The 27,884-nt window shown below is 44.7% G+C and overlaps 1 protein-coding gene across 4 annotated transcripts in view; it reads right to left on the bottom strand.

The window, feature by feature from the left end:
* The window catches only part of LOC6504362 (nuclear factor 1 X-type), a 219,762-nt gene that overhangs the window by 150,343 nt on the left and 41,535 nt on the right, over positions 1 to 27,884 (bottom strand). For 2 of the 4 annotated variants that reach the window (XM_032455786.2, XM_001967070.4), the window contains exon 2: positions 10,047 to 10,188. In XM_032455786.2, the coding sequence (XP_032311677.1) occupies positions 10,047 to 10,127 (81 nt within the window). In that variant the 5' untranslated portion in view covers positions 10,128 to 10,188. Of the gene's footprint in view, positions 1 to 10,046; positions 10,189 to 10,531; positions 10,697 to 14,021; positions 14,263 to 27,884 lie in introns of those variants that run through there. The other 2 variants (XM_014903944.3, XM_032455785.2) reach the window with 2 other exon arrangements.

A 27,884-nucleotide genomic window follows, 5' to 3' on the forward strand; every position in this document is an offset into this window, starting at 1 on the left:
TATTGTCACCGTTGCCGATTAAGTCAGCACCCAGGTCTGACTCCATTCGGAACTCTAGCCTGCACCCTTCCAATGGGGGGAGGTCGTCCGCATCGCTGCTGCCGCCGTTTGCAGCTGCCAAGGTGGCTGCTGCTCCAGCCGTGAAGGCTCCCGATCCTGCAATCGAAAGGTGCGCCTACGCGCAATGTCGGAAAGATGTTTCCTTCCACTCTCGCCACTCTGTTGACGCTTGGCTCGAGCGCTCTCTGGATCTGGATGGACACGGCAGCCTGCAACTGAGAATTATGGACCTTGAGGTCATCAGCAATATTATGTGATGAAGCTGCCCCATGCCCCTAAGGATTTTTTGTTGAAAGATGGAATTCAACGGGGGGAGGATGTTGGGACTTGTGCCAGCATCAAAAATCATAATTATTTCTATTTCTATTCTCTCAGTGTAACCAGCCGCAGCGGTCCACTAATTGCCCGTTATCAGCTGCTCCATATTCTTTGTTTCTCCCAGATTCGCATGCGCTATGTTGTTCTTTTGTAGCGCATGCAGTTTGGGAGCTTTGGTGGAGCTTCTGCGCAAGCTCTTAGGTTTTAGCTCTTGTAATTCGGCATTGTTGGGATCGGCCGCTGCCGTTGTTTTGGGGTTAAATTGACCCAATAAAATTATCGAAATTAAATTGTGGATTCTTTATTAATTCGGTCGCTATCAAAACGCTGATAGCTCAACAAGCATCTTATATAAGAGTTGTTCTTCTGAAATGAAATTAGAGCGAAATCAGAGTGAATCGTCTCGTTACTCAGTGTCTAAACCACGGCACTTAAAATCAACCTACTTCGAGTGATCCTGTGTAAAACGGTTCACAAGTAGGACTCTCTGAAGGCTGTAACGAACTGTTTTTGCTATATTTTGTTCGCAACAAATGCCGCGAATATTTATATGCACCGAATTTATAGATTCGACGTGATTGCCCGAGCCCAGAAATAACACGGAATGCATCGTTTCAATCAAATCCCCTTTATTGTCTTTACTTTACAAAGAATAAGAGAACCTCACCGGCTGTGTGGCTCAGCCGACCGACCGCTCGCCCTCCCGTCGATCCCCGATCCGGGTTGGTGCCAATACACACGCCCTCCCAAAGCTTGCGACCGGCAGGTCGTGTGGTCTTGGTGCCTGGCACCGAAACGGCTCACGGTTCCCTTCGTTCGGACTCACGGACTCTGGTTGCGGGGCCTGTGTTGTTGTACGGGGCCTGTGCTGGTCTTCTGCTGCCGCTGCTCCCTCATCGATGCTGCTGCTTCCTCGTTGCCGTCGTCGCTCCCTCGTCGTCGCCTCTGTTGTTGCTGCTCCTCCTTTATGGGTGCCGTGGACCCACTTGCCCTTTCGCCGTGGCCGGCACCTAATCCGTGTTAAGAGTGTGGCCGAGTGGCTCACCCAAGCATACGCCGGGCAGGATATGCTCCTCGCTGCTTAGCGGCCGGATCACGGCACGAAGGGCCTACCTACCGCACAGGACACGCCCCCGGTCGCGTTCGCCACTCGCCTTCAAACACCTGCGTGCCTACGCCCCGCAGGATCTATGGTAGGCCAGAGGTTTGGGCGTCGCGTCTCCTTTGACTCCAGGTGATACGCTGTGCATACGCTCCAGCGCCTGGATCAGGATTCTCTTGACTTTCCCGGGGTGTCCCTGCGGGGTTTTACTGTTGGGCTTGAGTTCCCGAGCTGGCTATCCCTCGAGTTACAGGATCACACCTGGATCGAACGGTCAGGAGCAGGCAAGGCGTACGCCAGGCAGCTACCTCCTCCTCCTTCTTTCGTGCGCGACGCCGTGCGAGTTCCTCTTGCCCCCGCTGCTGCCCCCGCATGCCGGCTGTGCTCGACGCATTTCTCAATTTCCGTTTTTCTAAACACAGCAGCGCTGGCCCATCCGACGCTGCAGTGCTGACTTGCTTGTTCCCCCCCCCCCCCCCCCCCCCCCCCCCCGCTGCTGCCCCTCTTGCCACCTATCTCGGTGTGTGGGAGATCTAATCTCCTCACACTTCCCCCCTTCTTCGAGAACGACAGAAGCTTCGTGGTTCCAGCTTCCTGTTTGGCGTTTTTTTTCTTTTTTTTTTTTTTCCTTGTTTTTTCTTGTATTTTCCATTTCATTTTTTTTTTCTTTTTTATAATATTTTTTCTTATTTTATATATTTTTAATATATTTTTTTCTTTTAATATTTTTTTCTTATTTTATATATTTTTAATATATATATTTTTTCTTTTTTGTTTTTTTTTTTTCTTTCGTGTTTCTGTGGTTTATGCCTGCGCCGACTCCTGTGCTTGGGCTTTCAGCTCACTCAGGTGGGCCCTCTTTTCCTTCCTTGTGCCAGCGTGCCGTAGCACAGCAATCACTGGCGACACAAAGTTCACCACCGTGTACGGCCCGTCGTACTTTGGCGCTAACTTTGCCGCAAATCCTTCGGCCGCCTTGGATAGATGGTGTTCTTTTGCCCATACTGAGTCGCCGATCTTCGGGCTCCACTCCCGCCTCCTCAGATTGTAGTGCCGAGCTTGCTCCTGCGCCGCGCGCTCCATGTTCCTCCGCACCAGCTCGAACACTTCCTGCAATTTTTCTGCATTTTCTGAGGGAGTGGCTTGTGCTTCTCCTATCCCCAATGCCCCTTGGTCGAATATTGCTTTCGGCATTCTTGGCTCTCTGCCTTGGGTGATGAAGCATGGAGAGTACCCTGTGGAGTCCGACACGCTCGTGTTCACCGCCAGCATCAATTCTGGCCAGTACTCGTCCCACGTCCTTTGGTCCTTTCTTGAAGCTTCTACTGGTGAATTGAACACCATTGTCCGTCACCATCACCTTTGGCACCCCGTACCTAGCGATGATCTTTTCACGAATTGCCTTCTGCAGCGTCTCTGTTGTGGCTTTTCGCATTCGGACCATTTCTGTCCATTTTGAGAACCGATCGATTATCACTAGTAGCATGGTGTTCCCATGCTTGGACCTCGGCAACGGTCCCACGAAGACTGCACATACCGTCGCCCAAGGCTCCTCTGGGACCTGTGTTAACATTTTCCCTGCGGCCTGTATCTGGCTTGGTTTATACCGCATGCATGTCTCGCATTTCCTGACATATTTCCTCACGTCCCTCTGCATCCCTGGCCAGAAGTACCTTGCTGCTACTTTCGCAATCGTTTTCCTTCCGCCTAGATGTCCCGCTGTTGGTGCGTCGTGGTTCTCTTTCAGCACCTGTTGCCTCATGTCCATCGGCACACATAATTTCCACGATGCCATTTCCTCGCTCCCGGCTCTGTATGGAACATGTCGGTAAATCAGGCCTGCCTCCTCGACGTTCCGGATACTTCTAAGGGTTTTCCTTTATTTTCTTCTTCAGTGAGCCTATCCAGATGCATTCCACGTCTTCGGTTGCTGTGGCACTCCTCAGCTTCTCCACAATCGGCTGGCGGGAAAGTGCATCCGCGACTACGTTCAGCTTGCCTTTTCTGTAGCTGATAACGTAATCGTACTGTTGCAATGCGAAGACCCATCTCGCGATCCTTCCGAATGGGCTCTCTATGTTGTTCAACCACTTCAGCGCCATGTGATCCGTGATCACGTGGAACTGGTACCCCACCTGGTATGGTCTCATCTGCCGAATGGCCCATATTATTGCCAGGCACTCTTTCTCCGTCGCCGAGTAATTCTTCTCTGCGCCTATTAGCGTTCGGCTGGCGTAGGCGACCACTCGCTCGCCCTCATCCGTGTCCTGCGTCAGTAATGCACCCACGCCGTAGTCGCTGGCGTCTGTTTGCAGCACAAACTTCTTCGTGAAATCGGGGCATGCTAGTACTGGATCCTCTGCTAAACGTGATTTTAACGTCTCAAACGCTTCTTGGTGTCTTGCCGTCCACTCCCACTTTGTTCCCTTTCGTAGGAGATCGTTTAAGGGCCTTGCGATCCCAGCGAAATCAGGGACGAATCGCCGATACCACGACGCCATACCTATGAATTGTCGTACTCCTTTCACGTTTGTCGGTGGTTCCAATTCCGTGATCGCTGCATCTGTACCTCCGCATCTGTTGCACGCCTGTGCTGGGTTTTCTACATGTCCCTGTCCAGGCGTCGCTGCCCACTGCATGTTCGGCTGCCTTTGGCTTTGGTTTGCTGCCCATCGTTGATTCGGCTGCTGTTGCCTTGGGCCTGTCCATTGCTGGCTCGGCTGCTGTTGCTGTGGCATTTGGCGATGCTCCTCAGGCTGCCATCTCTGCCCCCACCCCTGTCCTCGATGGCTCTGCTGCTCCGGTGGTTTATGGTGCGGTTCCTCTTTTGGCCATCTTTTGTCTACCGCTGAGGTTTGACTATTGAATACCTCCTCTTCCAAAGCCAGCTCCTCGAATTCCTCAGCTAGACCCATGACCTCCTCGAGTGATGCACATGCGTATGGTCTCATGAAAATTTTCATGCGCGGCATGCAGTTTTCCACTAGCCTATCAATGACCTCTTTTGTGGACTTTCCTAAAGGCTTCATTAGCGCCTGAAGGTGCACCATGTACTCTTTAAACGGCTGTCCTCGTTGCTGCTTCCGCTGCTTTACCTGGTCTGCCAGTTTCTCGAAGTATCCTTTTGACAGGAAAAAGGCCTCGAAGCTCCTTCTGAACTCCTTCCTCGTCGTTCATTAGGAACCATTTTTGCGCTATGCCCTGGAGTAGTTCGGGCATCGCTCGCGGGATTGGGTTTATATCCATCCCGTATGTTTTGGCAGACCATGCTACTCGGTCCACGAACTCGAGAGGATCCCCTGTTCCGTTGAATCGGAACGACCACTCTCGGACTTGTCTCGCCACTTTCGCATAGTCCACCTATACCGGGACAAGCTTTCGCACTTGTGGCTCCTCATGCTCTTCATTTCTGGCACTGCCAGACTTTGAATGAGCTTTTCCGATTCGCTCACCGCTCTCTGCCTCGGCGTGGACCTCTGCGCGAACTTCTCCTCGAATCCACGCGCGACCACCATCACTTCTTTGTTCTTCTTTGCACCATCACGTCCTTTGTTTCGTCGACCCACCTTGCCACCAGTGCCCTCATGATCTCCACGGTTCCATCCGCTGCGAGACCGAGCTTTCTGCACAATTCGCAGGATATGCTCCTCGCTGCTTAGCGGCCGGATCAGGGCACGAAGGGCCTACCTACCGCACAGGACACGCCCCCGGTCGCGTTCGCCACTCGCCTTCAAACACCTGCGTGCCTACGCCCCGCAGGATCTATGGTAGGCCAGAGGTTTGGGCGTCGCGTCTCCTTTGACTCCAGGTGATACGCTGTGCATACGCTCCAGCGTCTGGATCAGGATTCTCTTGACTTTCCCGGGGTGTCCCTGCGGGGTTTTACTGTTGGGCTTGAGTTCCCGAGCTGGCTATCCCTCGCGTTACAGGATCACACCTGGATCGAACGGTCAGGAGCAGGCAAAGCGTACGCCAGGCTGATCCTTCGTTGCCGCTCCTACACCAGGATACCTGTTGTGTCCGGGAATAACTCCACCCGACTCGTTTACCCTTAGGCCTCAGCTTTACCGCGGATCCTTGATCCTTTCCCCTTGCTCCTTGCTCGACTCGCGTACCGCCGCCGGACTTACCCACAGGGGGTCCTTAAGCTATTTATCGCCGATCCTCGCTCACTCGCCTTAATAGCCCGCACTTAAGACTGTCGGACTTACCCACGGGGGGTCCTTCAGCCTGTACTCCTAATTCCTCCAAGGCAACTTTCCCACTTGAATGTCAGACTTACCCGCGGGGGGTCTTTCACTCAACTCTTTCAGCTTCCCTAGAAGACTCGGTCCCGATTTGCTCCAGGGGCCCTCCTTATATAGTCCCAGAGGCGCCCGTTAATCCTTGCAAATCTACTTCCTGCCGTTAATCCTCCGCTCATTTACTTTCTCCGTTAGCTTTCTCCAATCCCGCCGTCTTTCTATCGGCGGGCTTTCTTTATTGTCCTTCCCCCGATTGCCCTGCTTGGGCCTCCGATCCGCATTGTTTTTGTGCCGGTTATGGGACTTCGTCCAGATACCCCGCGATCCCCCCCTGGACATTCCAAATGCATTTCTGTGTTTTGTGCATTTTGTAAACACAGCTGCGCAGTCGCCGGCCGCTTCTTTCCCCGCCGTCTCCGCTGCTTCCTATGACCTTCGAGCGCGGCCGCGGAGGCCCGGCCGGGACCGTTACGTTCCACGGTGATTCCTCCTCCTCCTTCTTTCGTGCGCGACGCCGTGCGAATTCCTCTTGCCCCCGCTGCTGCCCCCGCATGCCGTCTGTGCTCGACGCATTTCTCCCTTTCCTTTCTTTGATTGGGCTTTTCAGCGTTATTGGCGATAATACGATCTCCTTATTGGTGGAAGAGTGACTGTACTCAAGGCGACAAATAAATGCGTCAGATTTTTTTCGGACGAAGTCTTGTTTGTTAGAGCATGTAATGGACGATCTTCCGAAGGAGAGATTGAAAGGTTATCCGGTTTTTGATGTAACCGGTATTTATTTTTGCGGTCCTTTCTTTTATAAGTCAGAGGTTCGCAACAAGATCCCCATAAAATGTCACATCAGGGTTTTCATCTGTTTCACGACGAAGAGCTTGTAAGGGATCTGTCCACTGACGCCTGCATGTACTGAGAAGATTTATTGAGTTGGGCGCTGCGGTTATTCCGATCGGCGATCCCATTAGAGAAGGGAGGAGATACGGCGGTATGTATAAGGAAATAGAATAGAAGTTGAGATTCGATGCATTGCTACTTGAGTGAGAAATTGCTCTCCGTTTTGGTTAAAAAATTGTGATGGATAGATAAATATAAAGTCGGGTCGATTCGTATATTAAAAGCAAAATAAATACAAATCCTAAGGACACAAGGTAATCTATGGACAATTTTCCCTTTTTAACTGAAAAGTTTCAAGGACAATGATTACTTTTTGCTCTTACGATTCTGTCTGAGGATCCTAATATGTTATTGTGTGTAAAATGTTATATAATAAATATAAAAACTTACGACCTAAGAAATTGGACTTCAATAGATAATACTGTAAAAAATACAATTGATAAAATCGTAACCAATCTATGATAAAATTAAATCCAATCTGTTGGGACTTGTGCCAGCATCAAAAATCATAATTATTTCTGTTTCTATTCTCGCAGTGTAACCAGCCGCAGCGGTCCACTAATTGCCCGTTATCAGCTGCTCCATATTCTTTGTTTCTTCCAGATTCGCATGCGCTTTGCTGTTCTTTTGTAGCGCATGCAGTTTGGGAGCTTTGGTGGAGCTTCTGCGCAAGCTCTTAGGTTTTATGACTTGTAATTAGGCATTGTTTTTGGACCGGCCGCGGAATTTGTTTTGGGGTTAAATTGACCCATAATAAATTGATTTGTAAAATTGAACCTGGTCTATTAATTCGGCCGCTATCAAAACGCTGATAGCTCAACATTGGTGACCCCGACGTGATCGCGCTCTAATTGATTTGTGATCATTAAAGTGCTTAAAGGAAACCTTGTAAAGGAAAACTTGTTGCTATTGTTTCCATTACATTGCACCTTGCACAAACACAAATTACATAATGGAGTCTGGAGACTTATTTAGTGCCTCGGTTCCTGCAAACAGGGAAAGGATATTGCGGCGAAGGGCAGAAGTGACCTGCCAGGAGATGGAAGCCCTGCATAATAAGGTCAAGGCTGCAGTGCAGAAGGGAGATTTTACCATCATGGTACTGGAGCCGTTGGAAATTGCGTTGCGCAAGAAATTCACCGCACTCCAGGATGAGTTAGAGCGATTGAGCTCAGTTGAAGTTGGGAGTGAATTATGCTGGAAGTTCTCCCAGCTTGCCACTGATGTGCGCTTTGACATTCAGGTGGGAATGGCAAAGCACTCCATGAGGGTACCTGCACACTCCACTTGTCTCGACGGCCCCAATGGTCCCACTGCTTCGTCAATGGCAGAACCAACCGTAGCGGTGGTGAAGGTGCAGGATGGTCTGTTGGAAAATCGTCGCTCATGCAGTCAGGATTACCCGCTGGACCGCGACATCCAATCGGGTTCTCGGGATTTGAAGTTGGAACAAACCTTGAACAACGATCACGATAGCCAGGACGTGGGCCATTGCGTCTCATCAGTGCCCCTGCTATCCACCGCTCCCCCCGTGGTCGCTATTTCAACGTCGCATCTGGCAGTTGTCTGCGATGGATTTTCTGAAGCTGCTATACTTAATCCCTCATCTGGCCCGGGATTTGGATTATTGTCACCGTTGCCGATTAAGTCAGCGCCCAGGTCTGACTCCATTCTGGACTCTAGCCTGCACCCTTCCAATGGGGGGAGGTCGCCCGCATCGCTGCTGCCGCCGTCTGCAGCTGCCAAGGTGGCTGCTGCTCCAGCCGTGAAGGCTCCCGATCCTGCAACCGAAAGGTGCGCCTACGCGCAATTTCGGAAAGAAGTTTCCTTCCACTTTCGCCACTCTATTGACGCCTGGCTCGAGCGCTCTCTGGATCTGGATGGACACGGCAGCCTGCAACTGAGAATTATGGACCTTGAGATCATCAGCAATAGTATGTGATGAAGCTGTCCCATGCCCCTAAGGATTTTTTGTTGAAAGATGGAATTCAACGGGGGGAGGATGTTGGGACTTGTGCCAGCATCAAAAATCATAATTATTTCTATTTCTATTCTCTCAGTGTAACCAGCCGCAGCGGTCCACTAATTGCCCGTTATCAGCTGCTCCATATTCTTTGTTTCTCCCAGATTCGCATGCGCTTTGTTGTTCTTTTGTAGCGCATGCAGTTTGGGAGCTTTGGTGGAGCTTCTGCGCAAGCTCTTAGGTTTTATGACTTGTAATTCGGCATTGTTTTTGGACCGGCCGCGGAATTTGTTTTGGGGTTAAATTGACCCATAATAAATTGATTTGTAAAATTGAACCTGGTCTATTAATTCGGCCGCTATCAAAACGCTGATAGCTCAACACAATCTTTGTGTGAAATTTGTGTGTACACCTATATCTCCTATTCTGTAGTTATGGTCTATGTAATTCGATCAGACAAAAATTGCTGATTCGAGTATCGCTGCATTTGCCATTTTTTTATTAGACTACGCTCGGGTAACTATGTTTGTTTTCTGTTCGGATTTATTTTGGACTAGCCAGTGTTTTTTTTTTTTTTTAAATTTACATTTTTAAATATACTTCGTAAATTTTTCCGCTATGTCATGTACGTTCCAAGATGTTTAATTTATTTTGAATTTTTTAAATCACCTCTTTTGTGGATTTGACCCCTGTCACATCCTTCTTTTGTACACATCCGTCATATAACTGAATGATCGGAATTGGCATAACTTTATTGTTTTTGATGGGATGGTGGCTAGATGGATGGGACTTTCCACGGATTTCATTTTTAGCAACATTATCCGATCTATAAAATTTCATAACGATCGGCCGACTAATCCTATAGCTGCCATGTAATTGAACGATCGGAAATGGCACAACTTTTTAAAAATGCTTGAGGCTTGGGGGAAATTTATTTGATGGTAAAATTCGCATATATATATAAATAATATAATATATATAATATATCTTACGTGAAGGTTTCCTGGAAAATTTCAATAGATATACATTTTCCATATACTTTTAAATTACTCTATTGAAAACTATAAATATAAGTCTTACAAATATATACGATCCGATATATATACAATAATATAATATAATCTGCTACCTATCTGCATGGGTATATAAACTTTGGCTCCACCTGAAGTTAGCTTTCATTTCTTATTTATTAATAAAAAATTCGACATCTTTTTACATATGTATACAGAATTATTGACATAGAATCAAGCAAAAAATATTGGTATATAGGGAAATACTTTATAGCAGTACTTTATCTGTTCAGATATTACGAGAGTATTCAACTATTATATTATATACTATTATATACGTGTATATAATATATATAATATATCTTACGTGAAGGTTTCCTGGAAAATTTCAATAGATATACATTTTCCATATACTTTTAAATTACTCTATTGAAAACTATAAATATAAGTCTTACTTGTCCAGTTGATGATGTTTGCAAATAAGAAGAAACGTCCGTCTCAATCATACAGCCTCTTAAAGTATCCGGTATGAACATACCTTTGCGTATTTTTCATGCATTGAATCGATCTTTCTTTTCCGAAGACATTAAAATAAATCTAAAAAAATATATTTTATGTGCATTATTATTATTATATTAATATTTATTATTTATTTATTATATTTTATGCTGTTCCGTTAAATAAAAAACTACCATTTCTAATTAAATAAAGGGTGAAAGGGTGAGCCATGTAAAATAAATTTAAATAAAAAAACAAAAATTCATGAAAAATGTTTTATGTTTGTATTACTGTTTCGCCTTTTATGAAGAATAAAGGGCCGATGATGGTTGACGCACAAAAACCCGTCCAAACTGTCTGTCTCGCGTCGTGAAAGGTTTCTCATGAATAAAGCGGCAGTTATGTTTATTGATGCCGCCAGACAGGGTGAAATGTGCTTTACCGGGCAAAAATTTAAGACAATAATCCGTTCCGAAAGCATCTTTTCGAGAATCCGAAATCCCAAAGCTCCGTTTCGGGAATATCTGAAAATTTTCGGGCATAAGCTAACCGCCGCTGCTTGTCTTAGGGCAACAGTTGAGTTATTTGTATTTTGAACCGGAATATTCCCAAATCCTTCAAAATACGACGTATTGCCGACGATCGTTGCCTTATCGTGGTAAATACTGCGAACGCCGCCGGTACGATACGGTGAGGACCTCCTCTACACTATCCCAGCCGCTATCACAGCAGTGGAACGCCTCGGCATGGTCGTTTTTGTAGCTCACGGCTCGCCATTGAACCGCATTTAAAAAAACTGTTAGCCAACTGACGAAATGTATTCGCGGAAGGCGCGGAAGATGGCGCATCCTGTAGAATTTTGGGGATGACGTACTGACGATATTTGTACTGACAATGATGACAACATAAATATTCCTAATAGACCAGTATTGTTGATACCTAGTTCCAAGACCTAATAACCAAGCTCTAATAGACGGCGCCAAAAACAGAAATCAGCAATATCAGCGGTAAGAATTACCATTACCAAGCGATCTGAGTCAGCAGACCCAGAACTAGTACCTAGTACCTAGTAGTACTAGTACCTTAATATTGACCTAGGACATTAGTGTTCGTTCTTTCATTAACATTGACCAGCTAACCCCAATCACACATTAACTTCTGCCTGACAACAGCAAGCAACTGATCAACCCGAGCAGACCCTTAAAGAACCGAAGTAAATTTAGTCCGACTTTTTTTTACTTTTTTTGGACTACGACTCCGGGACCTACCGATACGCCCGCGAGTCCAAGTTCGTCGTGGTGGCCGCATAAAGCTCCCCTGACGAACAAGTGTCTGATGTTAAGTTTAGGAAATTCCAAAAGATATCGTCGCTTTGAATATATTAATTTTATATTAAAGTAGTAATGTTAAAAGTATATATATTACAAATCTTATAAGCTGATTTATATTATAAGGCTTATATTGAATTGAATATACATAGTGAGGAGCAAAAGTGAGTACATGTTCATAACTTGACGTTTAAAAGGCTACGACACATAAACGCGAAAATAAATAGTAAATCCTTTTATTTTTAAAATTATGTACATAACAAAAAGGCATAATTATTTTAATCATGAACGAAGCCGTTTAGTAGATTTAATTTAGATAAAGTTGCAACATGCATATACTAATTTTTAGGCTGAGCAGCCACCAGAAAAGCCGATTAGAATATTGATAATTTGTTTAGCTGCAGCGGCATTTAATCTTTAATGTCTGTGTCCCAGTTTCGCATGCACTTTGTTGTCATTTGTAAGCCATGCGCTTTTGGGAGCTTTGGAAGAGCTTCGGCGCCAAAGCTCTTGTTTTTTCTTGACGGGCCGCAACTTTGTTATATTGCGCGGAATTAACTCTCAATAAATTATAAAAAGGAATTTGAAATTGTTTTTATTCGGCCGCTTTAAAAAAACTGGTAGCGCTACACTCATTTTGGAAACAGACTTGATTCGAACTCCTTAGCTATTTTTGATAAAAACTGATAAAATGAAGAAATCATCGGAAGATAAAAAGATTGTCTTGTCAGGCAGCAGCCACGGCATAAATTGAATCAATATAAATTTAACATATATATATAAATGTAATAACTACAGTTTCATCACATTTAATCATTTATATCATTTATATTAATCATTTATTTAATTTTTTAGAAATGTCATAACTTTGGTGTATTTTTAGAGGGTTGGGACTTTTCACGCAAGTTACATATGGCCAAAATATATTATGTACAAAATTAATAAGGATCGGCCGACTATATCCTATGGCTGTCATAGAACGATCGGAATTGGCATAACTTTGTTGTTTTTGAATGTTGAATGATGGGACTTTCTTCGGATTCCATTTTGGGCAAAATAATCCGATTTGCCAAATTTCATAAGGATTGGCCGACTATATCCTATAGCTGTCATTTAACTGAACGATCGGAATTGGCACAACTTTGCTGTTTTTAAAGCTAGAATGTTGGTACTTTCTACGAATTCCATTTTGGATAATCTAATCCGATCTGTCATTATAATTTTGGTCAAAAGTGTGCAACGCAGTGAAGGAGACATCTCCGACCCTTGAAAGTATATAAAACAAAGAAAAGTACTAGAAACATATTTTCTGTTAGTGTCCGCTGTATGACGATCGAGATCTGGGTGGGTTGGGTATGATTCAGGCCGGGAGGGACTTTGACTTTAGTCAAGTGCTCCCCACGAGCGATAGGATTAATAGGTTGAATGTGTTTGCGAGAGCCGTATTCAGTCGTCGACGAATCCGCGCAATCAACGCGATTTGTAGATGTAGATAGCCGGTATGTGTTAGGGATGAAGTTTGTGTGAATCAGGATCGAGTGAATAGGTGCATGTAAACCCGCCACCAGTCCCCGAGCTTCATGGTAGCTGAAACTGGGAATGCTTCTTTTAGTGGTACGAACCTGACCAGAGGATTTTTCTGGTACCACGGGAGATGAGAAACTACGGAAATGGTGCTCCAACTCCGCCTCGTCAAAAGCCCCTTGGGGTTGTTGGGAACACAGCTGGCTGTCATGGAGCGTTCTGGTCACTGACCAGCAGCGAATGCCGGTGGATAACATGGTGGATAAAAATGTAACACATTATGGTTTGGCCTCGGTCACTTCAAAATCTATTCCGAGCAGTTTTGTTGGAACGGAGCCTAACCGGAGGCCATGAAAATGTTCTGTCCTGTCAATAATAGATTGAGGCCCCTTTGGGAACTACGAGGTACGACACAACGAGGAATACCACACAGTTTATTACCCAAATGCGGGTAATGCCCTTTGACTTGACGTAGAGTTGCGTTATTAACAGGGTATCATGATCCCATAGATGTTTAGATAGGCCTCCATCCTTGACATCCGTAATACTAAGGCCGTAATACTAAGCCAACGTGACAGGTGCTCACGTTAAACCATTCCAGCATCTAATATTATTATATATGTATATATCGGAGCGTATATAGTTGGCCGATCCTTATGATAATTTCACTATCAAATCAATTTTCTGTGACTTCTACGACTTTCTACGAATTTCATTTTGGAAAACCTTATCCGATCTGCAAAAGGATCGGCCGACTACATCATATAGCTTCCATGTAACTGAACGATCGGAAATAGCGCACCCTTGCTATTTTTCAAAATATTATTATATTATTATACATATATATATCGGATCGTATATGGTTGGCCGATTCTTAAGAGAATTTCACCATCAAATAAATTTTCAAATAAAAATGTTGGTAACAGCCAAGGATTTTGAAAAATAGCAAGGTATATAAAATAATATATATATAGGTTGTTTATCCTTATAGCGTTATGCGGCCACTACGTCGAACTTGAACTCGCGGGCGTAACGGTAGGTCATAGTCAAAGAACGTAGAAAAGGTTTGACTAAATTTACCTGGGTTCTTCAAGGGTCTGCTCCGGTTGAGCAGTCGCTTGCTGTGGTCAGGCAGAGGTTGATGTGAGATATTTGAAGTCCTAGTTGGTTTTCCTCAAGTATATGTGGTGGTGGTGGGTGGTAAAGGTTTCGGCTGATACGTATCGATGAGTCCTACTGACGGTCCTTCTGGCGGGAGCAATTCAGCGGTGGTTACGTATCGGCAGGTCCTACTGGCGGTCCGTTTCACGGGAGCATCACTCTAAGTAGGTTAGTTTTAAGTAACATGAGATAATAATGAGTAACGAAACAATTTTCATTAGCGCAAACGATTCACAAACGATTCATACTAGCACATCTTGCATTTGCGTGCGTTTCCCCGCCTCGCCTCTTGCCAGCGAAATGATAAACAAATGCATTGTCTGAGTTTCTATTGCTAAGCTTTGATGACTTGTATTTTTTGGCACTAACTTGAGCGGCTGAGAGTTTGGTTAGATTGAGCCCTCGAAATAGAACATTGAACTTTGATTGAAAATAAATTGTCGAATCGTTTATTTATTTGGCCGCTATTAAAAAATATTAATAGCTCAACCTTTTTGGTGACCCTGACGTGATTTCATCCCGTTTAATTATCGTGATCAGCATCAAAAGTGCCTCTAAAACACCGTTGTTTTTGATGTCACAAAGTTGCATTTTAATTTAATTGCACAATGGAATCGGGAGCTACAGCTTCTGCATCTGCTGCGTCAAGCCGTGAAAGGATGCTGCGGAGACTCGCAGGGGTGAAATGCCAGGAAATGGAGGTACTGCATCGAAATGTCAAGGCTTTGATGCAGACCGACGATTCTACTATTCTGGCCCTCGAGTCTATGGGGAATCGTCTGCGCGAGCGCTTCACCACGCTCCAGGAGAAATTGTAGCAGCTAAACTACAGCGAGATCGGAAGCATTTTATATTGGCGGTTCTCTTAGCTGGCTATGGACGTGCACGTTGACATCCAGGTGGAGGTGGCCAAACGTTCCATGAGAGTTGCTGCTCACTCTACGCTTTAGGATGATACCAGTGGTGCTGGACCAACATTTTGCGGTGGCTATGCCGAGGAGCCGTCGCCACTCTGCGCCCTATTTAGGACAACCATTGACAGTTATCCGCACTTGACCAAGATGGAGAAGCTCAGGTGGCTCATTTCCTGTCTGCGGGACTCAGCCCTGGAGACTGTGAGGGCGCTTGAGATTACCGACGCTAACTATGATGTTGCCTTTGATTTTTTCCGCAACCGTTTCAGCAACCGACGGTTAATCTTCCTGGCTCATATCAACGAGATCCTGCAGCTAAGGGTGGTTGAGCCGGGATCCGTTGCTACTCTTCGGGAGTTATCCGATTCAATGGACAATGGACATATCCGATTCAATGGACATATGCGGGCCCTCATGATTTCCGGGACGTCGGCCGAAATTCAAGGGTGCCTCCTCATCCAGATCATCTTCCAAAAGCTGGGCCCTGCCAAAAAGGCCAAATGGGAAGACTCTCTGGCAGGAAGCACTGATGACAGCCTGCCAACTTGGGAATCTATGGCTCGGTTCCTGGAACAAAGGTGCCGTACCCTGGAGACGGTAGATTTGGCCTTAGCTCCGCATTTGTCAGCGAATCAGGCGGGCCAACGTAGGCTTTTCTACAACCGATCCTGCATGCTCCTGAATGCTCCGCCTTCTTCGTATGCCCTGTGCGGCATCCTGGCACACGCTGTGCCTTCTTGCCCAAGGTTCCTCGCCTTGTCAGTTGAGGAACGATACGATGAGGTCAAGTCTGAGCACCTGGCCCGCGGATGGCAGATCAGGAGCCTTTCTTCCTTGTGTACTTGGATCTGGGTCACATGTCACTGTTGCCGCAGGAATTGCGAGGTAAGTGCCAGTATTTCCTCCCCCATCATTGCGTCCTGAAGGAAGACAGTTTCACTACTTAGCTGAGAGTTGTGTTTGATGGTTCATCTCCTACATCCTCTGGTTATTCCCTTCATGATGTCCTTATGTCCGGCCCTCTGATTCAACCTAAGCTTTTTCATACCTTGCTTCGGTTGCGGTCTCACCTTATAGCTTCGACTGGAAACATTTGCACCGCTGTACCGCTGAGTAAGAGTCTTTCCGGATGATAGTTTGCTCCGGAGAGATTCTATCGATGATGACGTGAAGGTTTTTAAGGTCGACACCGTGACGTACGGCACAAAGTCAGCGTCGTTTCTATCTGTTCGCTCAATGCACCAGCTGGCTAAGGATGAAGGTGCCGGTTTTCCCGTTGGCTCTCGTGTTGTCCTCCAGGATTTTTATGTGGACGACCTCATATCTGGTGCCCTAACGAAGACTAAAGCGATTGAGATAGTTGCTCAGACATCGAGCCTGTTGAACAAGGGTCAGTTTAAATTAAGGAAATGGTGCTACAACGTCCCAGAGGTTTGGGAAGGCACTAAAAATTTTACGATGGCAGTCCGTTCACAAAGACGCTTGGATTAGCATAGGATTCTTCTGCTGGCCTCTGCTGTTTTCCTTTGAAGCTCTTCAGCCCACCGCCAAAGCAACCCGGAAATCTTTACTATCTTCCGCGGTTTTATGACCCGATGTGCTTGGTGGGTCCTGTCGTCACCAGGGCAAAAAGATCCTATTGCAGAAGCTGTGCCGAGAAATTTTGTCATGGGATGAAAGTCTTCCTCAATCCCTTCTCTCCGAGTGGTTGCAATTCTGTTCCAGTTTTGACCCAACTCAGCGAATTAAGTTTCCTCGTTTAGCCATTCCCTGCCAAGAAATGTTGGGGGTCCACTGATTCTGCGACGCTAGCTTGGATGCGTATGGAGCATGCGTATATGAATTGTTATGGTCTTATTGCCGGCTGTTATGCTCAAAGAGTCAAGTGGCACTCATTAAAACTTAGACAATACCGAAGCTGGAACTATCGGAAGCTGAGTTACTAGCAAGACTAATGGCTGAAGTTGCTGGTCTTATAACATATAAAGGATATTATTATTGTTGGTGTGACCCCTCGGTTGTCCTATCCTGGATTCAAGATGAACCTGCTCGATTCAACGTGTTTTTTTCTAATCGCGTCTCTTCCATACAGGAGCTTACCAAAGCAATGAAATGGCGTTATGTTCCTACTGCTTTTAACCCAGCCCATCTACTGTCACGAGGTTCTCTTCCCACGGAGCTATTAAACTCCCCGCTTTGATCCCAAGGCCCTCCATTTCTTCGTGGTTCCAAAGATGATTGGCCTATCGCTATTTTGGCAGCAAAGGCAACCATTGAACTTCGCGCCAGGACTTTATTGGCTACGGCTCCACTCAGGGATCTCCCCGCATTGTCAAAGTTTGCCAACTCGTTTCCCTCCCTACAGAGAGTGTTTGCCTACATTTACAAATTTTGCCGCCGCATCCGTCACGAAGGGATTTCTGTCCAGGATCTCAATGGAGGAACCCATCTGCTGTTGCGCGTCGTCCAGCTTACCGAGTTTAAGGAAGAGATAAGTTTACTAAAATCACGCAGATTGGTTCCGCCCCCAAACCCGCTTGCCTCGCTTGCTCCCTTTGTGAATGATTCTGGCTTGCTTCGTGTTGACGGGCGATTACGGAACTCTGCGCTGGATTTTGATGGTCGTCATCATTCTTCCCAGAGGCCATCCCGTCACTTCGGCTATATTGACTCACTTTCACGAGAAGAGCCTGCACTCTGGCCCTCGCATTAATTGTTGGTGCTCGCACTAATTGCGAAAATCCGTTCTCACCGTGAAAGTTGAAGGATTCCAAAGTTCTGGTGTCACAGGATTTTTGCGGACCGTTTTTCTACAAGGCAGAGACTCGGAATAAGGGCCCTATGAAATGTTATGTGAGCTTATTCATCTGTTTCAGTATGAAGGCAATCCATTTGGAGTTAGTCTACCGCTTCGTTTCTGAGCGCCCTCCAACGGTTTATTTGTACGCGACGTAAGCCCAGACAAATATGGTCGAATAATGCCACCAATTTTGTGGGAGTGAGCTTATGGAGTTGAAGCGAAGATTCCTCAGCCAGGATCAACAGGCTTCTCTGGACGATTTTTGTCTGTCGGAGTCCATCGAGTGGCGGTTTATTCCTCCAAGCTCTCCCCATTTCGGCGGTCTGTGGGAAGCGGCAGTAAAGACGGCGAAACACCATCTTTACCGGACAGTTGGTCCCACAGTTCTTGGCCTCGAGGAATTGAGGACTAACTCTAGACCCCTTGTGTCGATTTCAGAATATCCTGCGGACCTAGATGTGCTAAATCCGGCTCATTTTCTAAATGGCGGCCCGCCTTCAACGTGCATCGAACCGGACCTTACTTCCCTAATCGTCTGGATGTGTGGCAGAGAGTCTGCTTCTTGCAGCAAGTTTTCTCACGCTGTTGCACCAGCGTTCCAAATGACGCACCCGTGGCCCTGTAATTTCTGTTGGGGACATAGTCCTGGTGAAGGATGAGAATCTAGCCCCCCATTAGGTGGCCTCTGGCCAGGATACTGGAGCTGGTTCCTGGGCGTGACGGAGTGAACCGTGTAGCCATACTTAAGACAGCAGTTGGAACGAAAAAGCATGCGGAGTCAAGGTTGTGTCTGTTGCCTCTCAAGGATTCTGTTGAAGATCCAGCCTTTAAACGGGGGGAGGATGTTGAGCTAAGCAGCCAAAGGCGAAGCTATGTAAAATATGTAATATTCTAAATCTGAAGAGCAGCAGCGGGTTTATCAGCTGTTTTTGTTTATTTCTCCCCCGTTCGCATGCGCTTTGGGGAGCTTTTTTGTAAAGCTGATGCACACTAGCACATCTTGCATTTGCGTGAGTTTCCCCGCCTCGCCTCTTGCCAGCGAAATGATAAACAAATGCATTGTCTGAGTTTCTATTGCTAAGCTTTGATGACTTGTATTTTTTGGCACTAATTTGAGCGACTGCGAGTTTGGTTAGATTTAGCCCTCGAAATAAAACATTGAACTTTGATTGAAAATAAATAGTGGAATCGTTTATTTATTTGGCCGCTATAAAAAACTATTAATAGCTCAACAGTACGTATACTAAGATCAATGTTAAAGAAACTACGTGCTATAAGGTTAATGTTAAAGAATGTACGTGCTAGGTACTAGTTCTGGGTCTGCTGCCTCAAATCGCTTGGTTTTGGGTTTCTGCACAGCTCGCTGGTTGTGCTTGCTCCGGTCAGTCGGTCATTCTTACGGCTGATATTGCTGGTTTCTGTTTCTGGCGCCGCCTATTAGGGCTGTGTTTTTATGTCTTGGCACTAGGTGCCAATATTCATATTGAAAAACTTGGGCTTGTGGTTTATTGTCCTTCTGAGGCTCGTCTGTTGATCCGCCATCGGCGGGGAATTCTTATATTTTCCAGGTTTGCCAGTAGTTCCTTGACGATGATGAGCTTTCGGTGCCCTAAGCGTATGATTAAGGACAATTTCTGCTTTGGGATCTGGAGCTTATTCCAATCCCACTGGCCCTATCACAATCCATCCCAGCGCGGTATTTTTGAGTAGTGGTTGTCCTTCTCCCAAATGTACCTGTTGTGGCCTCATAAGCTGGGAAAAATATTTGGCGCCCAACAATAGTTCAATCTTCTGGGGCTGCGTAAATTCAAGATCGGCTAAGCGCAACTGCGGTGGGATATTTCTTTGCGCCTGAATAGAGTGGGATAGTTGATTGGGCATTATTTCCGATAGTACGACTACGTTGATTTGTTTTTGGAAATCAGTGGCTAATGATGATAGGGTCAATACAGCCCTCTTTCGTGATCTTATAGTTGTCCCTCCCAGATTAGCGATGTTCATGGTTAATGGCTCCAATTGGAGTCCCAGTGTATCAGCCCTTCTTCTGGAGATTATGTTTGGATTGACCCGGTAACCGTACCAATAATACAACAATTATTAATTAATAATGGCTGAGGCTGAACACACCACTCGTGATGAGCTGGACTGACGTGGCGCGGTAGACGTATCTTTCCGCATTGTCACTTGACTTTTTGCCTGACGCTCAAGGTGTTCTAACATATGCTTCAGAGATTGTCGAGTGGTTGGATCGGTAATGGCTAGTTCTAGAGATGACAGCGTTCGTGGGTCGAATTTTTCCTCAATGATGTGTATTAATATTGGATCCCAGTTTTCTGTTTGGGATCTGGAGCTCATCATGTAAGCTGCGCAAGTGGTCCGCCGATCCATTTGTTCTGGGGTGTACGAAAAGCTCTTGGATCGCGGACTTAATCAACAGCCGTTCATTTTGGTATCCATTCTTTAGTCGTTGCCAGGCATCCTGGTAACTGGTCAGTCCGCCAATTGATGTTTAGATTAGGATTTTTGCTTCACATGTTACATGATTTTCCAAATGACGGAATTTTGCTGCATCGCTATAGTCTTGATTGTGGATAAATTTCGTGAAAATTTCGTCGCCATTGCCGGTAATCTACGTCAAATTTTGTGATGTCAACAGGTTGGATTACAAACGAAGATGCGGTAGTGGGTTTTTGCGTTGATACGACTTGAATTCGATTGTGATTCTTCGCTCAGAAAAGATAAATATTCTGCCTTTACAACTTGAAATCTATCATTTATGTGTTCATCTTTTTTAAGGTTGGTTCCAGGTCGATGAGATCATGGTATCCCGTGACGATTTCCTTCCATAGCTCCTTCATATGTTGTCTGATGTGTGTTGAAACTTCCCGTTCTTCAGTGCGGTTGTACAGAAAATCTTTACGATCGTCTAATCGCCGTTCCTGCCTTCATTTTAATGATGCAAGTTGAAGCTCTTCTGTTTCGTTTCCTCGCGATTGTGCCTTTGGCTCGAGGTTATTGCCTGTTTTTCGGGGCCGCTGTGACGGGCCTGACCCTGGTGGTACTTCATCCGAAAATACGGCTTCACATTTTTTCAGAAGGTCTTCTAGCGCCTTGGCCTTTGAAATACTTATTATCAGGATTAGTTCTAGCTCATGGAGCTTGGCTTCATTTTTCTGTATGTGGGTTTAATTGGGTAATTGGGTTTTAATTGAGTGGGTGAGCTGTCTTATTCTCTTCTCGAAGTACCCTTTTTTGAGTTTCCGCTCTGCGGAACCTTTGGTGAAGCTACTTATTAATCTTTCGATGACTATGTTGCCTTTAATTTGTTCATCAATAAGCATTACATTAATAAGTCACTGTGGACGGTCCACGAGGTGACGACCCACATGCCTGGGACTGAGCGAGAAGACTTTTTATATAGCCGAATATGTTCTGTATTGAATAAATTATCCGATTTGAATAAATTATATACCAATAGAAAGAACAAACGACTTTATAGTAGACAAAAATAAATGCACTAAAAATAAATTTTTTTTTAAGAAAACAAATTATTTTTTAATATTGGCTTATTCGATCTAATTTATATTGCACGTGGAGATAGCCCTTGCAATAACGCAACTTTTGATATATCGCTGATATCTGGCAAAATTCGTTAACTCAAGATATAGTCCTATAAGTGCAGCTACCAATTGTACATATGTACATACATGGATGCAATAAACACACATATTATATTTGGTAAAAATATCTTATGTAAAAAATTCATAAGGATCGGCCGACTATATCCTATAGCTCTTATATAACTGAACAATCGGAATTGGCTTAACTTTGTTGTGGATGATGGAACTTTCTACGGATTCCGTTTTGGACAATCTAAGCCGATCTTTCATAAGGATCGGCCGACTATTTGTTTTTTTTTGATAAATTATTAAATTATTATTAGAAACTCTTATAAGAATCGGCCTCTTATCTGTTAATTTGTTTAAACAATTTGGTTTCCCACAACTACGAAACATTTTTTGATTTTTAATAGAATTTTGGGCACATTTTTATTACCATTTTTTAACTAACCAAATTCAAAACCTTTGTAAATTAAAAATACGCTATCACAAGCTAAAAAGCTATCGAAACATTCTTTACATCTTTGGAAAGGTTTTTAATTATACAACTTTCTTTAATGTCAAAATCTATGGAGTAAATAAAAAGAGTTTTGGTGTTTATCCTTACGTTTAAAGTATTTCTAACTGTTTGAATCGCCTATTCAGAGGTTACTTTAATATTCTATATATTATGTGTTCTTTTTTAAATAAATAAAGATTTTTATATTCATAAAAAAAATCAATTTTTGTGCGAAAATATGCTATATAGGTGTACAAAAATGCATATAAAAAATATTCTAAATGTTTCTAAATGAATGTCTTCAAAAATTGCAATACCAGAATAAAAATTGCAGCCAGAATTATGGCTGTCGCAAATCGAAGCCCAATTCGTTCTGGCAGGAATAACTGCAGAAGACACGAAATTCAACACGATCCTGGCGTCAATCGAAGACCCGGTACTGGCCCGAATTGCCGACGCCATCGTCAACCAACCAGGCACAGGCAAGTACGAAAACTTAATGTCGTGCATTTTGGAACGCTTCTGCGAAAGCAAGCAGAAGAAAATCCAGAAGTTGATTTCGAAGACTGACCTTGGTGCAAGCGCCCCACACAACTGCTCAACGAGTTAAACGCACTCGCCGCAAACAAAGTTGACGAAACTTTCTTAAAAGCACTGTGGCTGCAGCGCCTACCAACACAAGTGCAAGCGATCTTGCAAGCATGGGACGCTTGCCTAGCAGACTTAGCTAAGTTGGCAGACAAAGTGATGGAAGTCGGCGATTTTCATCATATACGCACCGTTGACGCCAAATCGGCGCCATCAAGCAGCACCGTTTTCGAAGAACGTCTAGACCGCAGCGAGCAACAAATCAACGCGCTGTTCAAAAACCGTTACCGCAAGAACAGTTCATCCACATTAACGGATCGTCACAGAGTCACGACTTCAGGCTTGTGTTGGTACCACAGCAAATTTGGCAACGCCGCCAAGAAATGTCGCCAACCGTGCTCGTTTTCATCCAAACCAAAAAACTAAAACAGTCTTCGGATTCGGCGGACAAATTCGAAGAAGACCACAACACAATTGCCCGCCTCGCCATCAACGACAATTACTCCAAAACTCAATTTCTCATCGACACCGGTGCCGACATTTCAGTGATGCCACCCTGCAGATTCGTAAAAACTATGCTCACTCCAAAGCTTCTTTTCGCCGCCAATGGTACGAAGATACAAGCCTATGGAGAAAAACGCATAACATTGTCGCTGGGATTAGGACGAAACTTCGTTTGGACCTTCGTATTAGCTGACGTCAACTGCGCTATTATTGGAGCCGATTTCCTTCAACATTTCGATTTACTCGTCGATAAGAAATGAGCTACGCTGCACGAATCAACATGTCACGCGCCTCAACGTAAAATCAACGCGATTTTATCCTACGACACGAGCAACCAATACGCTAGATTGCTTAACGAATACCGCGATCTCGCAACGATCAACTCGAACCGGCTGCCAGCAGAGTCCGAAGTAACGCACTTCATCTCGACCAACGGCCCGCCTACTCACGCCCGCGCCTGACGACTAGCGCCCGACAAACTCAAAGCTGCACAAACTGAGTTCTCCTACCTCATCGAAAAAGGAATATGTCGCCCCTCAAAAAGCCACTGGTCCAGTCCATTACACCTGGTAAAGAAAACAAACAGAGAGTGGCGACCATGCGCCGAATACCGAGCACTAAACAACGTAACAGTGCCGGATCGATACCCTATTCCATACATACTGGATCTAACGAGCATCCTACACGGTAAAAAGATATTTTCAAAAATCGACCTGCAAAAAGCGTATCACCAGATCCCTGTCGAACCGCAAGATATTCCCAAAACCGAATTATCACGCCTTTTGGGCTATTCGAATTCTTGTTCTTGACATTCGGCTTACGCAACGCAGCGCAAACTTTTCAGCGTCACATAAACAACGTAATGCAGGATCTCGACTATGTTTTCGCATACATCGACGACATTCTGATCGCTTCAGAGTCCGAGGAGCAGCACGAGACGCACCTCCGTACGATCCTTGACCGCCTTCGAAAGGCACATCTCACCGTGAACTTCGAAAAGTGCTAATTCGGTAAATCACAACTCACATTCCTGGGACATGACATCAGCCAGCACGGCTAACCAACACATACTCCCTACGCTAATCCAAGGCAATAAAAAGAACGAAAAAAACCCCGATACTCTGGTCTACAGAAGCCGACTACGCATTCGACGCCTGCAAGAACGAGCTTGCAAACGCTACATTGCTAACCTACATGCCACCTAACTCACAATTAACACTAATCATCGATGCCTCCGATGACACCATGGGTGCCGTGTTACATCAGATTGTCAACGAGCAGACGCAACCACTGGGTTTCTTCTCCAAGAAATTCACACCGACGCAAAAGAAGTACAGCACCTTCGATAGAGAACTGACTGCCATCTACCAGGCCATTTTGCACTTCAAATTCACATTGGAGGGCAGAAACTTCATAATCTAAACAGCGAAGAAGCATCAACGCGCGCGCCAACTGGATTTCATCAGCCAGTTCAGTACCGATATCCGGTACATCACAGAAGAGGAAAACAACGTGGCTGATCTTCTCTCACCCATCGAAGCCATGAAACACATCGACTTCGACGAGATGGCACTGGAACAGGAAAACGACGACGAACTAAAATCAATTCTGATCCAGAAAATACCATCTCACTAACGACATTTTCCCTTTCAGGCTCAAACAAGCAATTGTACTGCCACGTCGCCAATAACCAGATACGCCCGTTCGTGCCCAGATGCCTACGCCAAACCGTGGTTCAAGCCGTGCATTCTCTGAGCCATCCAGGAGTTTAGGCGACGAATAAATTGGTCGGCAAACACTATGTTTGGCCCCACATGGCGAAGGATGTGGCTAAAATCGTACGCTCTTGCATCCCAAGTCAAAAAGCCAAAATCCTACGACACACTGCCTCTCTGCCTCACGTGTATCGATCGCTTCTCAAGATAGCCCGCAGCAATTCCCTTAATCGACATCACAGCACAATCTGTGGCCAACGCAATGATTTCGGACTGGTTCGCTCTGTACGGAATCCCTCTCCACATCACAACGGATTTAGGCCGACAATTTGAGTGCACACTGTTCCAAGAGCTCGCCAAAATTTGCGGTTTTAAGCACCTGCGCACGTCGGCGTATAACCCACAAAGCAATTGAACGCTAGCACAGAACGTTAAAAGCTGCCTTAAAATGCGCCGATCCAATCAACTAGTGCAGTTCCCTGCACTTAATCCTCCTAGGCCTACGTACAACAGTTAGAAGCGACATCGGGCTGAGCCCAGCTAAATTGGTTTATGGCACCGCTCTACGGGTCCCTGGCGGATTTCTTTCAATAAACACACAAAAACATACCGAATCTGAGTTCGCCGAGGCTCTTCAAAAAACCATATCTCAGCTACCAACCACTAAGCCAGTGCACCATAATACACCGCAAGAATTTGTGCACCCGGATTTTAACCACTGTATCCTCGTCTTCGTCAAAACCCCCCTGGAAGCAAACTACGAAGTGGCAACCCTAGGAGGGGGGTACTGTGGCAACCCTAAGTGCTTACGATAGCACAATCGAACTCCATATCTCATGGGAGTATCGATATCGCTGGAGACCATCTCTAGAGATATAACACTTTTGACGCCTAAAATCATCGACTTTTTGTTAGTTTTAAGAAGTGAATTGACGAATATTAAAAGCCTAAAAAAATCTCAGGAATTATTAATATTCAGTAATTGGCATAGAAATACAAACGGACCATCAATCCTTATCATTCACTATTTCAAATAAAAATCCGAACATATATATATGAATAAATGTTATTCCATTTATTATGTTTATTGTTTATTTTTATGTTATGAAAAAATTTTATTCCATTTATTATGTTTATTGTTTATGTTTATGTTTAAGTTAAACATATTATTATGTTTATTAAGAATTTTAGACCAAAAATAAAATATAAACCCGAAACAACAAATGTTGTAGCCGATGCATTATTACCAATTCAAATCAAAAATATTACAAATAGCGATATAGACGGATCCAAACAGTCAAGCTCAGATCAAGGCACACAGCATTCTGGTGAAAGAAGTTTTGAAAATTTAATACAACAGACCCGAAAACCGTTAAAGCAATTTAAACAACAATTGTTTATAACAGCGGGGATTATATATTATATATATTATATATTATATTATTATTTAATACTATATTAATATAATTAATATAATATAATTATATATATTAATATATTATATTATATATATTATATATTCTCTATATTAAGAGAATATCTTCCACCTAACATAACGGTTGTAATTCATTTTAGTTTAGAAGATTTATACCATATTCAAGTATCTTTAGAAAACAATTTTCTAACAAATTTCTGGTTACATGAATATTTCTGCAAGACGACGAAAACGCTAAAAGATAGAGCTATATTTATAGAGGAAACACACACTCGAGCTCATAGGGGACTGGGCGAAAATCATAAACAAATTAGTAAATTATATTATTGGCCAAATTTATATACAAAACTAAAAAAATACGTAAAAATTGTAAAATTTTCAATGAGAGAAAATACAAATTAAAATTCCAATAAATCTCCATTGGGGAGAATCCCCAATAACAACAGGTGGTCTAAACAGCCACCAGATAAGCCGATTAGAATATTGATAATTTGCTTAGCTGCAGCGGCATTTAATATTTGTTCTTTGTTTAATCTTTGTTAAACTTTTCAACTGTTAAACTGCAATCTTTGTTTAATCTTTGTGAAACTTTGTTGTCATTTGTAGCGCATGCGCTTTTGGGAGCTTTGGAAGATTCTTTTGCTACCAAAAAGCTGATAGCGTAACATTTTGGTGACCCCGTCATGATCGAGCCCGAAATTCAATCAGTTTAATTGGCCCAGAAGCTGAAAAAACTGCGTGATACTAAAAACAAAACAAAAACAAACATTTCTGGGTTTTGCATCCCTCGCGCTGGAAATTTTCGGGATGGAGTCTGGATGTGAAACTAGTAGATCTACTGCCGCGACCCGGGAAAGGATGCTGCGGAGAAGAGCAGAGGTGACCTGCCAGGAGATGGAGGCGCTGCATCATAAGTTGTCAGTTAAGTTGGAGTCATTGGAGAAGCGTTTGCGTGAGCGGTTTACCGCGCTTCAAGTAGAGTTGGAGGAGCTTAATTTCAGCGAGAGCTGGAGTGAGGTGTATTGGAGATTCTCGCAGCTAGCGTCTGATATACAGGGGGATATTCAAGTGGAGGTTTCCAAGCGCTCCATGAGAATCGCTGCCCACTCCGCACTTCTCGACGGTGCCAGTGTCTCACCTATGCCATACAAGTCAGCCCCCTCTTTACCACCGTTGCCGATGCCAACATTAAGCGGCGGCTATGCCCTCTGGCCGGATTTCTACGCCCTTTTTAAGCAACGATTGACAGCCATCTTCACCTAACAAATATTAAAAAATTCCGGTGGCTCATTTCATGCCTGCAGGATTCAGCCTTGGAGACAGTGAGAGCTCTGAAAATTACTGACCCGAAGTACGACGTGGCCCTTGACCTATTGCGCAATCATTTTAGTAATCGGCGATTAATTTTCCAGTCTCACATCAATGAGATCCTGCAGCTTCGTGTGGTCGAGCCAGGGTCGGTTGCTAATTTGCGGGAGCTATCAGATCTCATGAGTTCCTCATCAGCTGCCGAGATCCAAGGATGATTGCTCATCTAGATTGTCCTCCAGAAATTGCTACCCACGAGCTAAGTTGTTCGAGGTAGATCTTCGAATAATCGATCTTCGTGCATGGTTATTAACGCCCGTCCAGCTCTATGCGCCCTGTGTGGTGTTTTTGCGCACGCGCTTCCTACTTGTCCAAGCTTTTTTGCCTTTCCAATTAGTC

The sequence above is a fragment of the Drosophila ananassae genome (assembly GCF_017639315.1).
Source record: "Drosophila ananassae strain 14024-0371.13 chromosome 4 unlocalized genomic scaffold, ASM1763931v2 tig00000061, whole genome shotgun sequence".
NCBI lineage: Eukaryota > Metazoa > Arthropoda > Insecta > Diptera > Drosophilidae > Drosophila > Drosophila ananassae.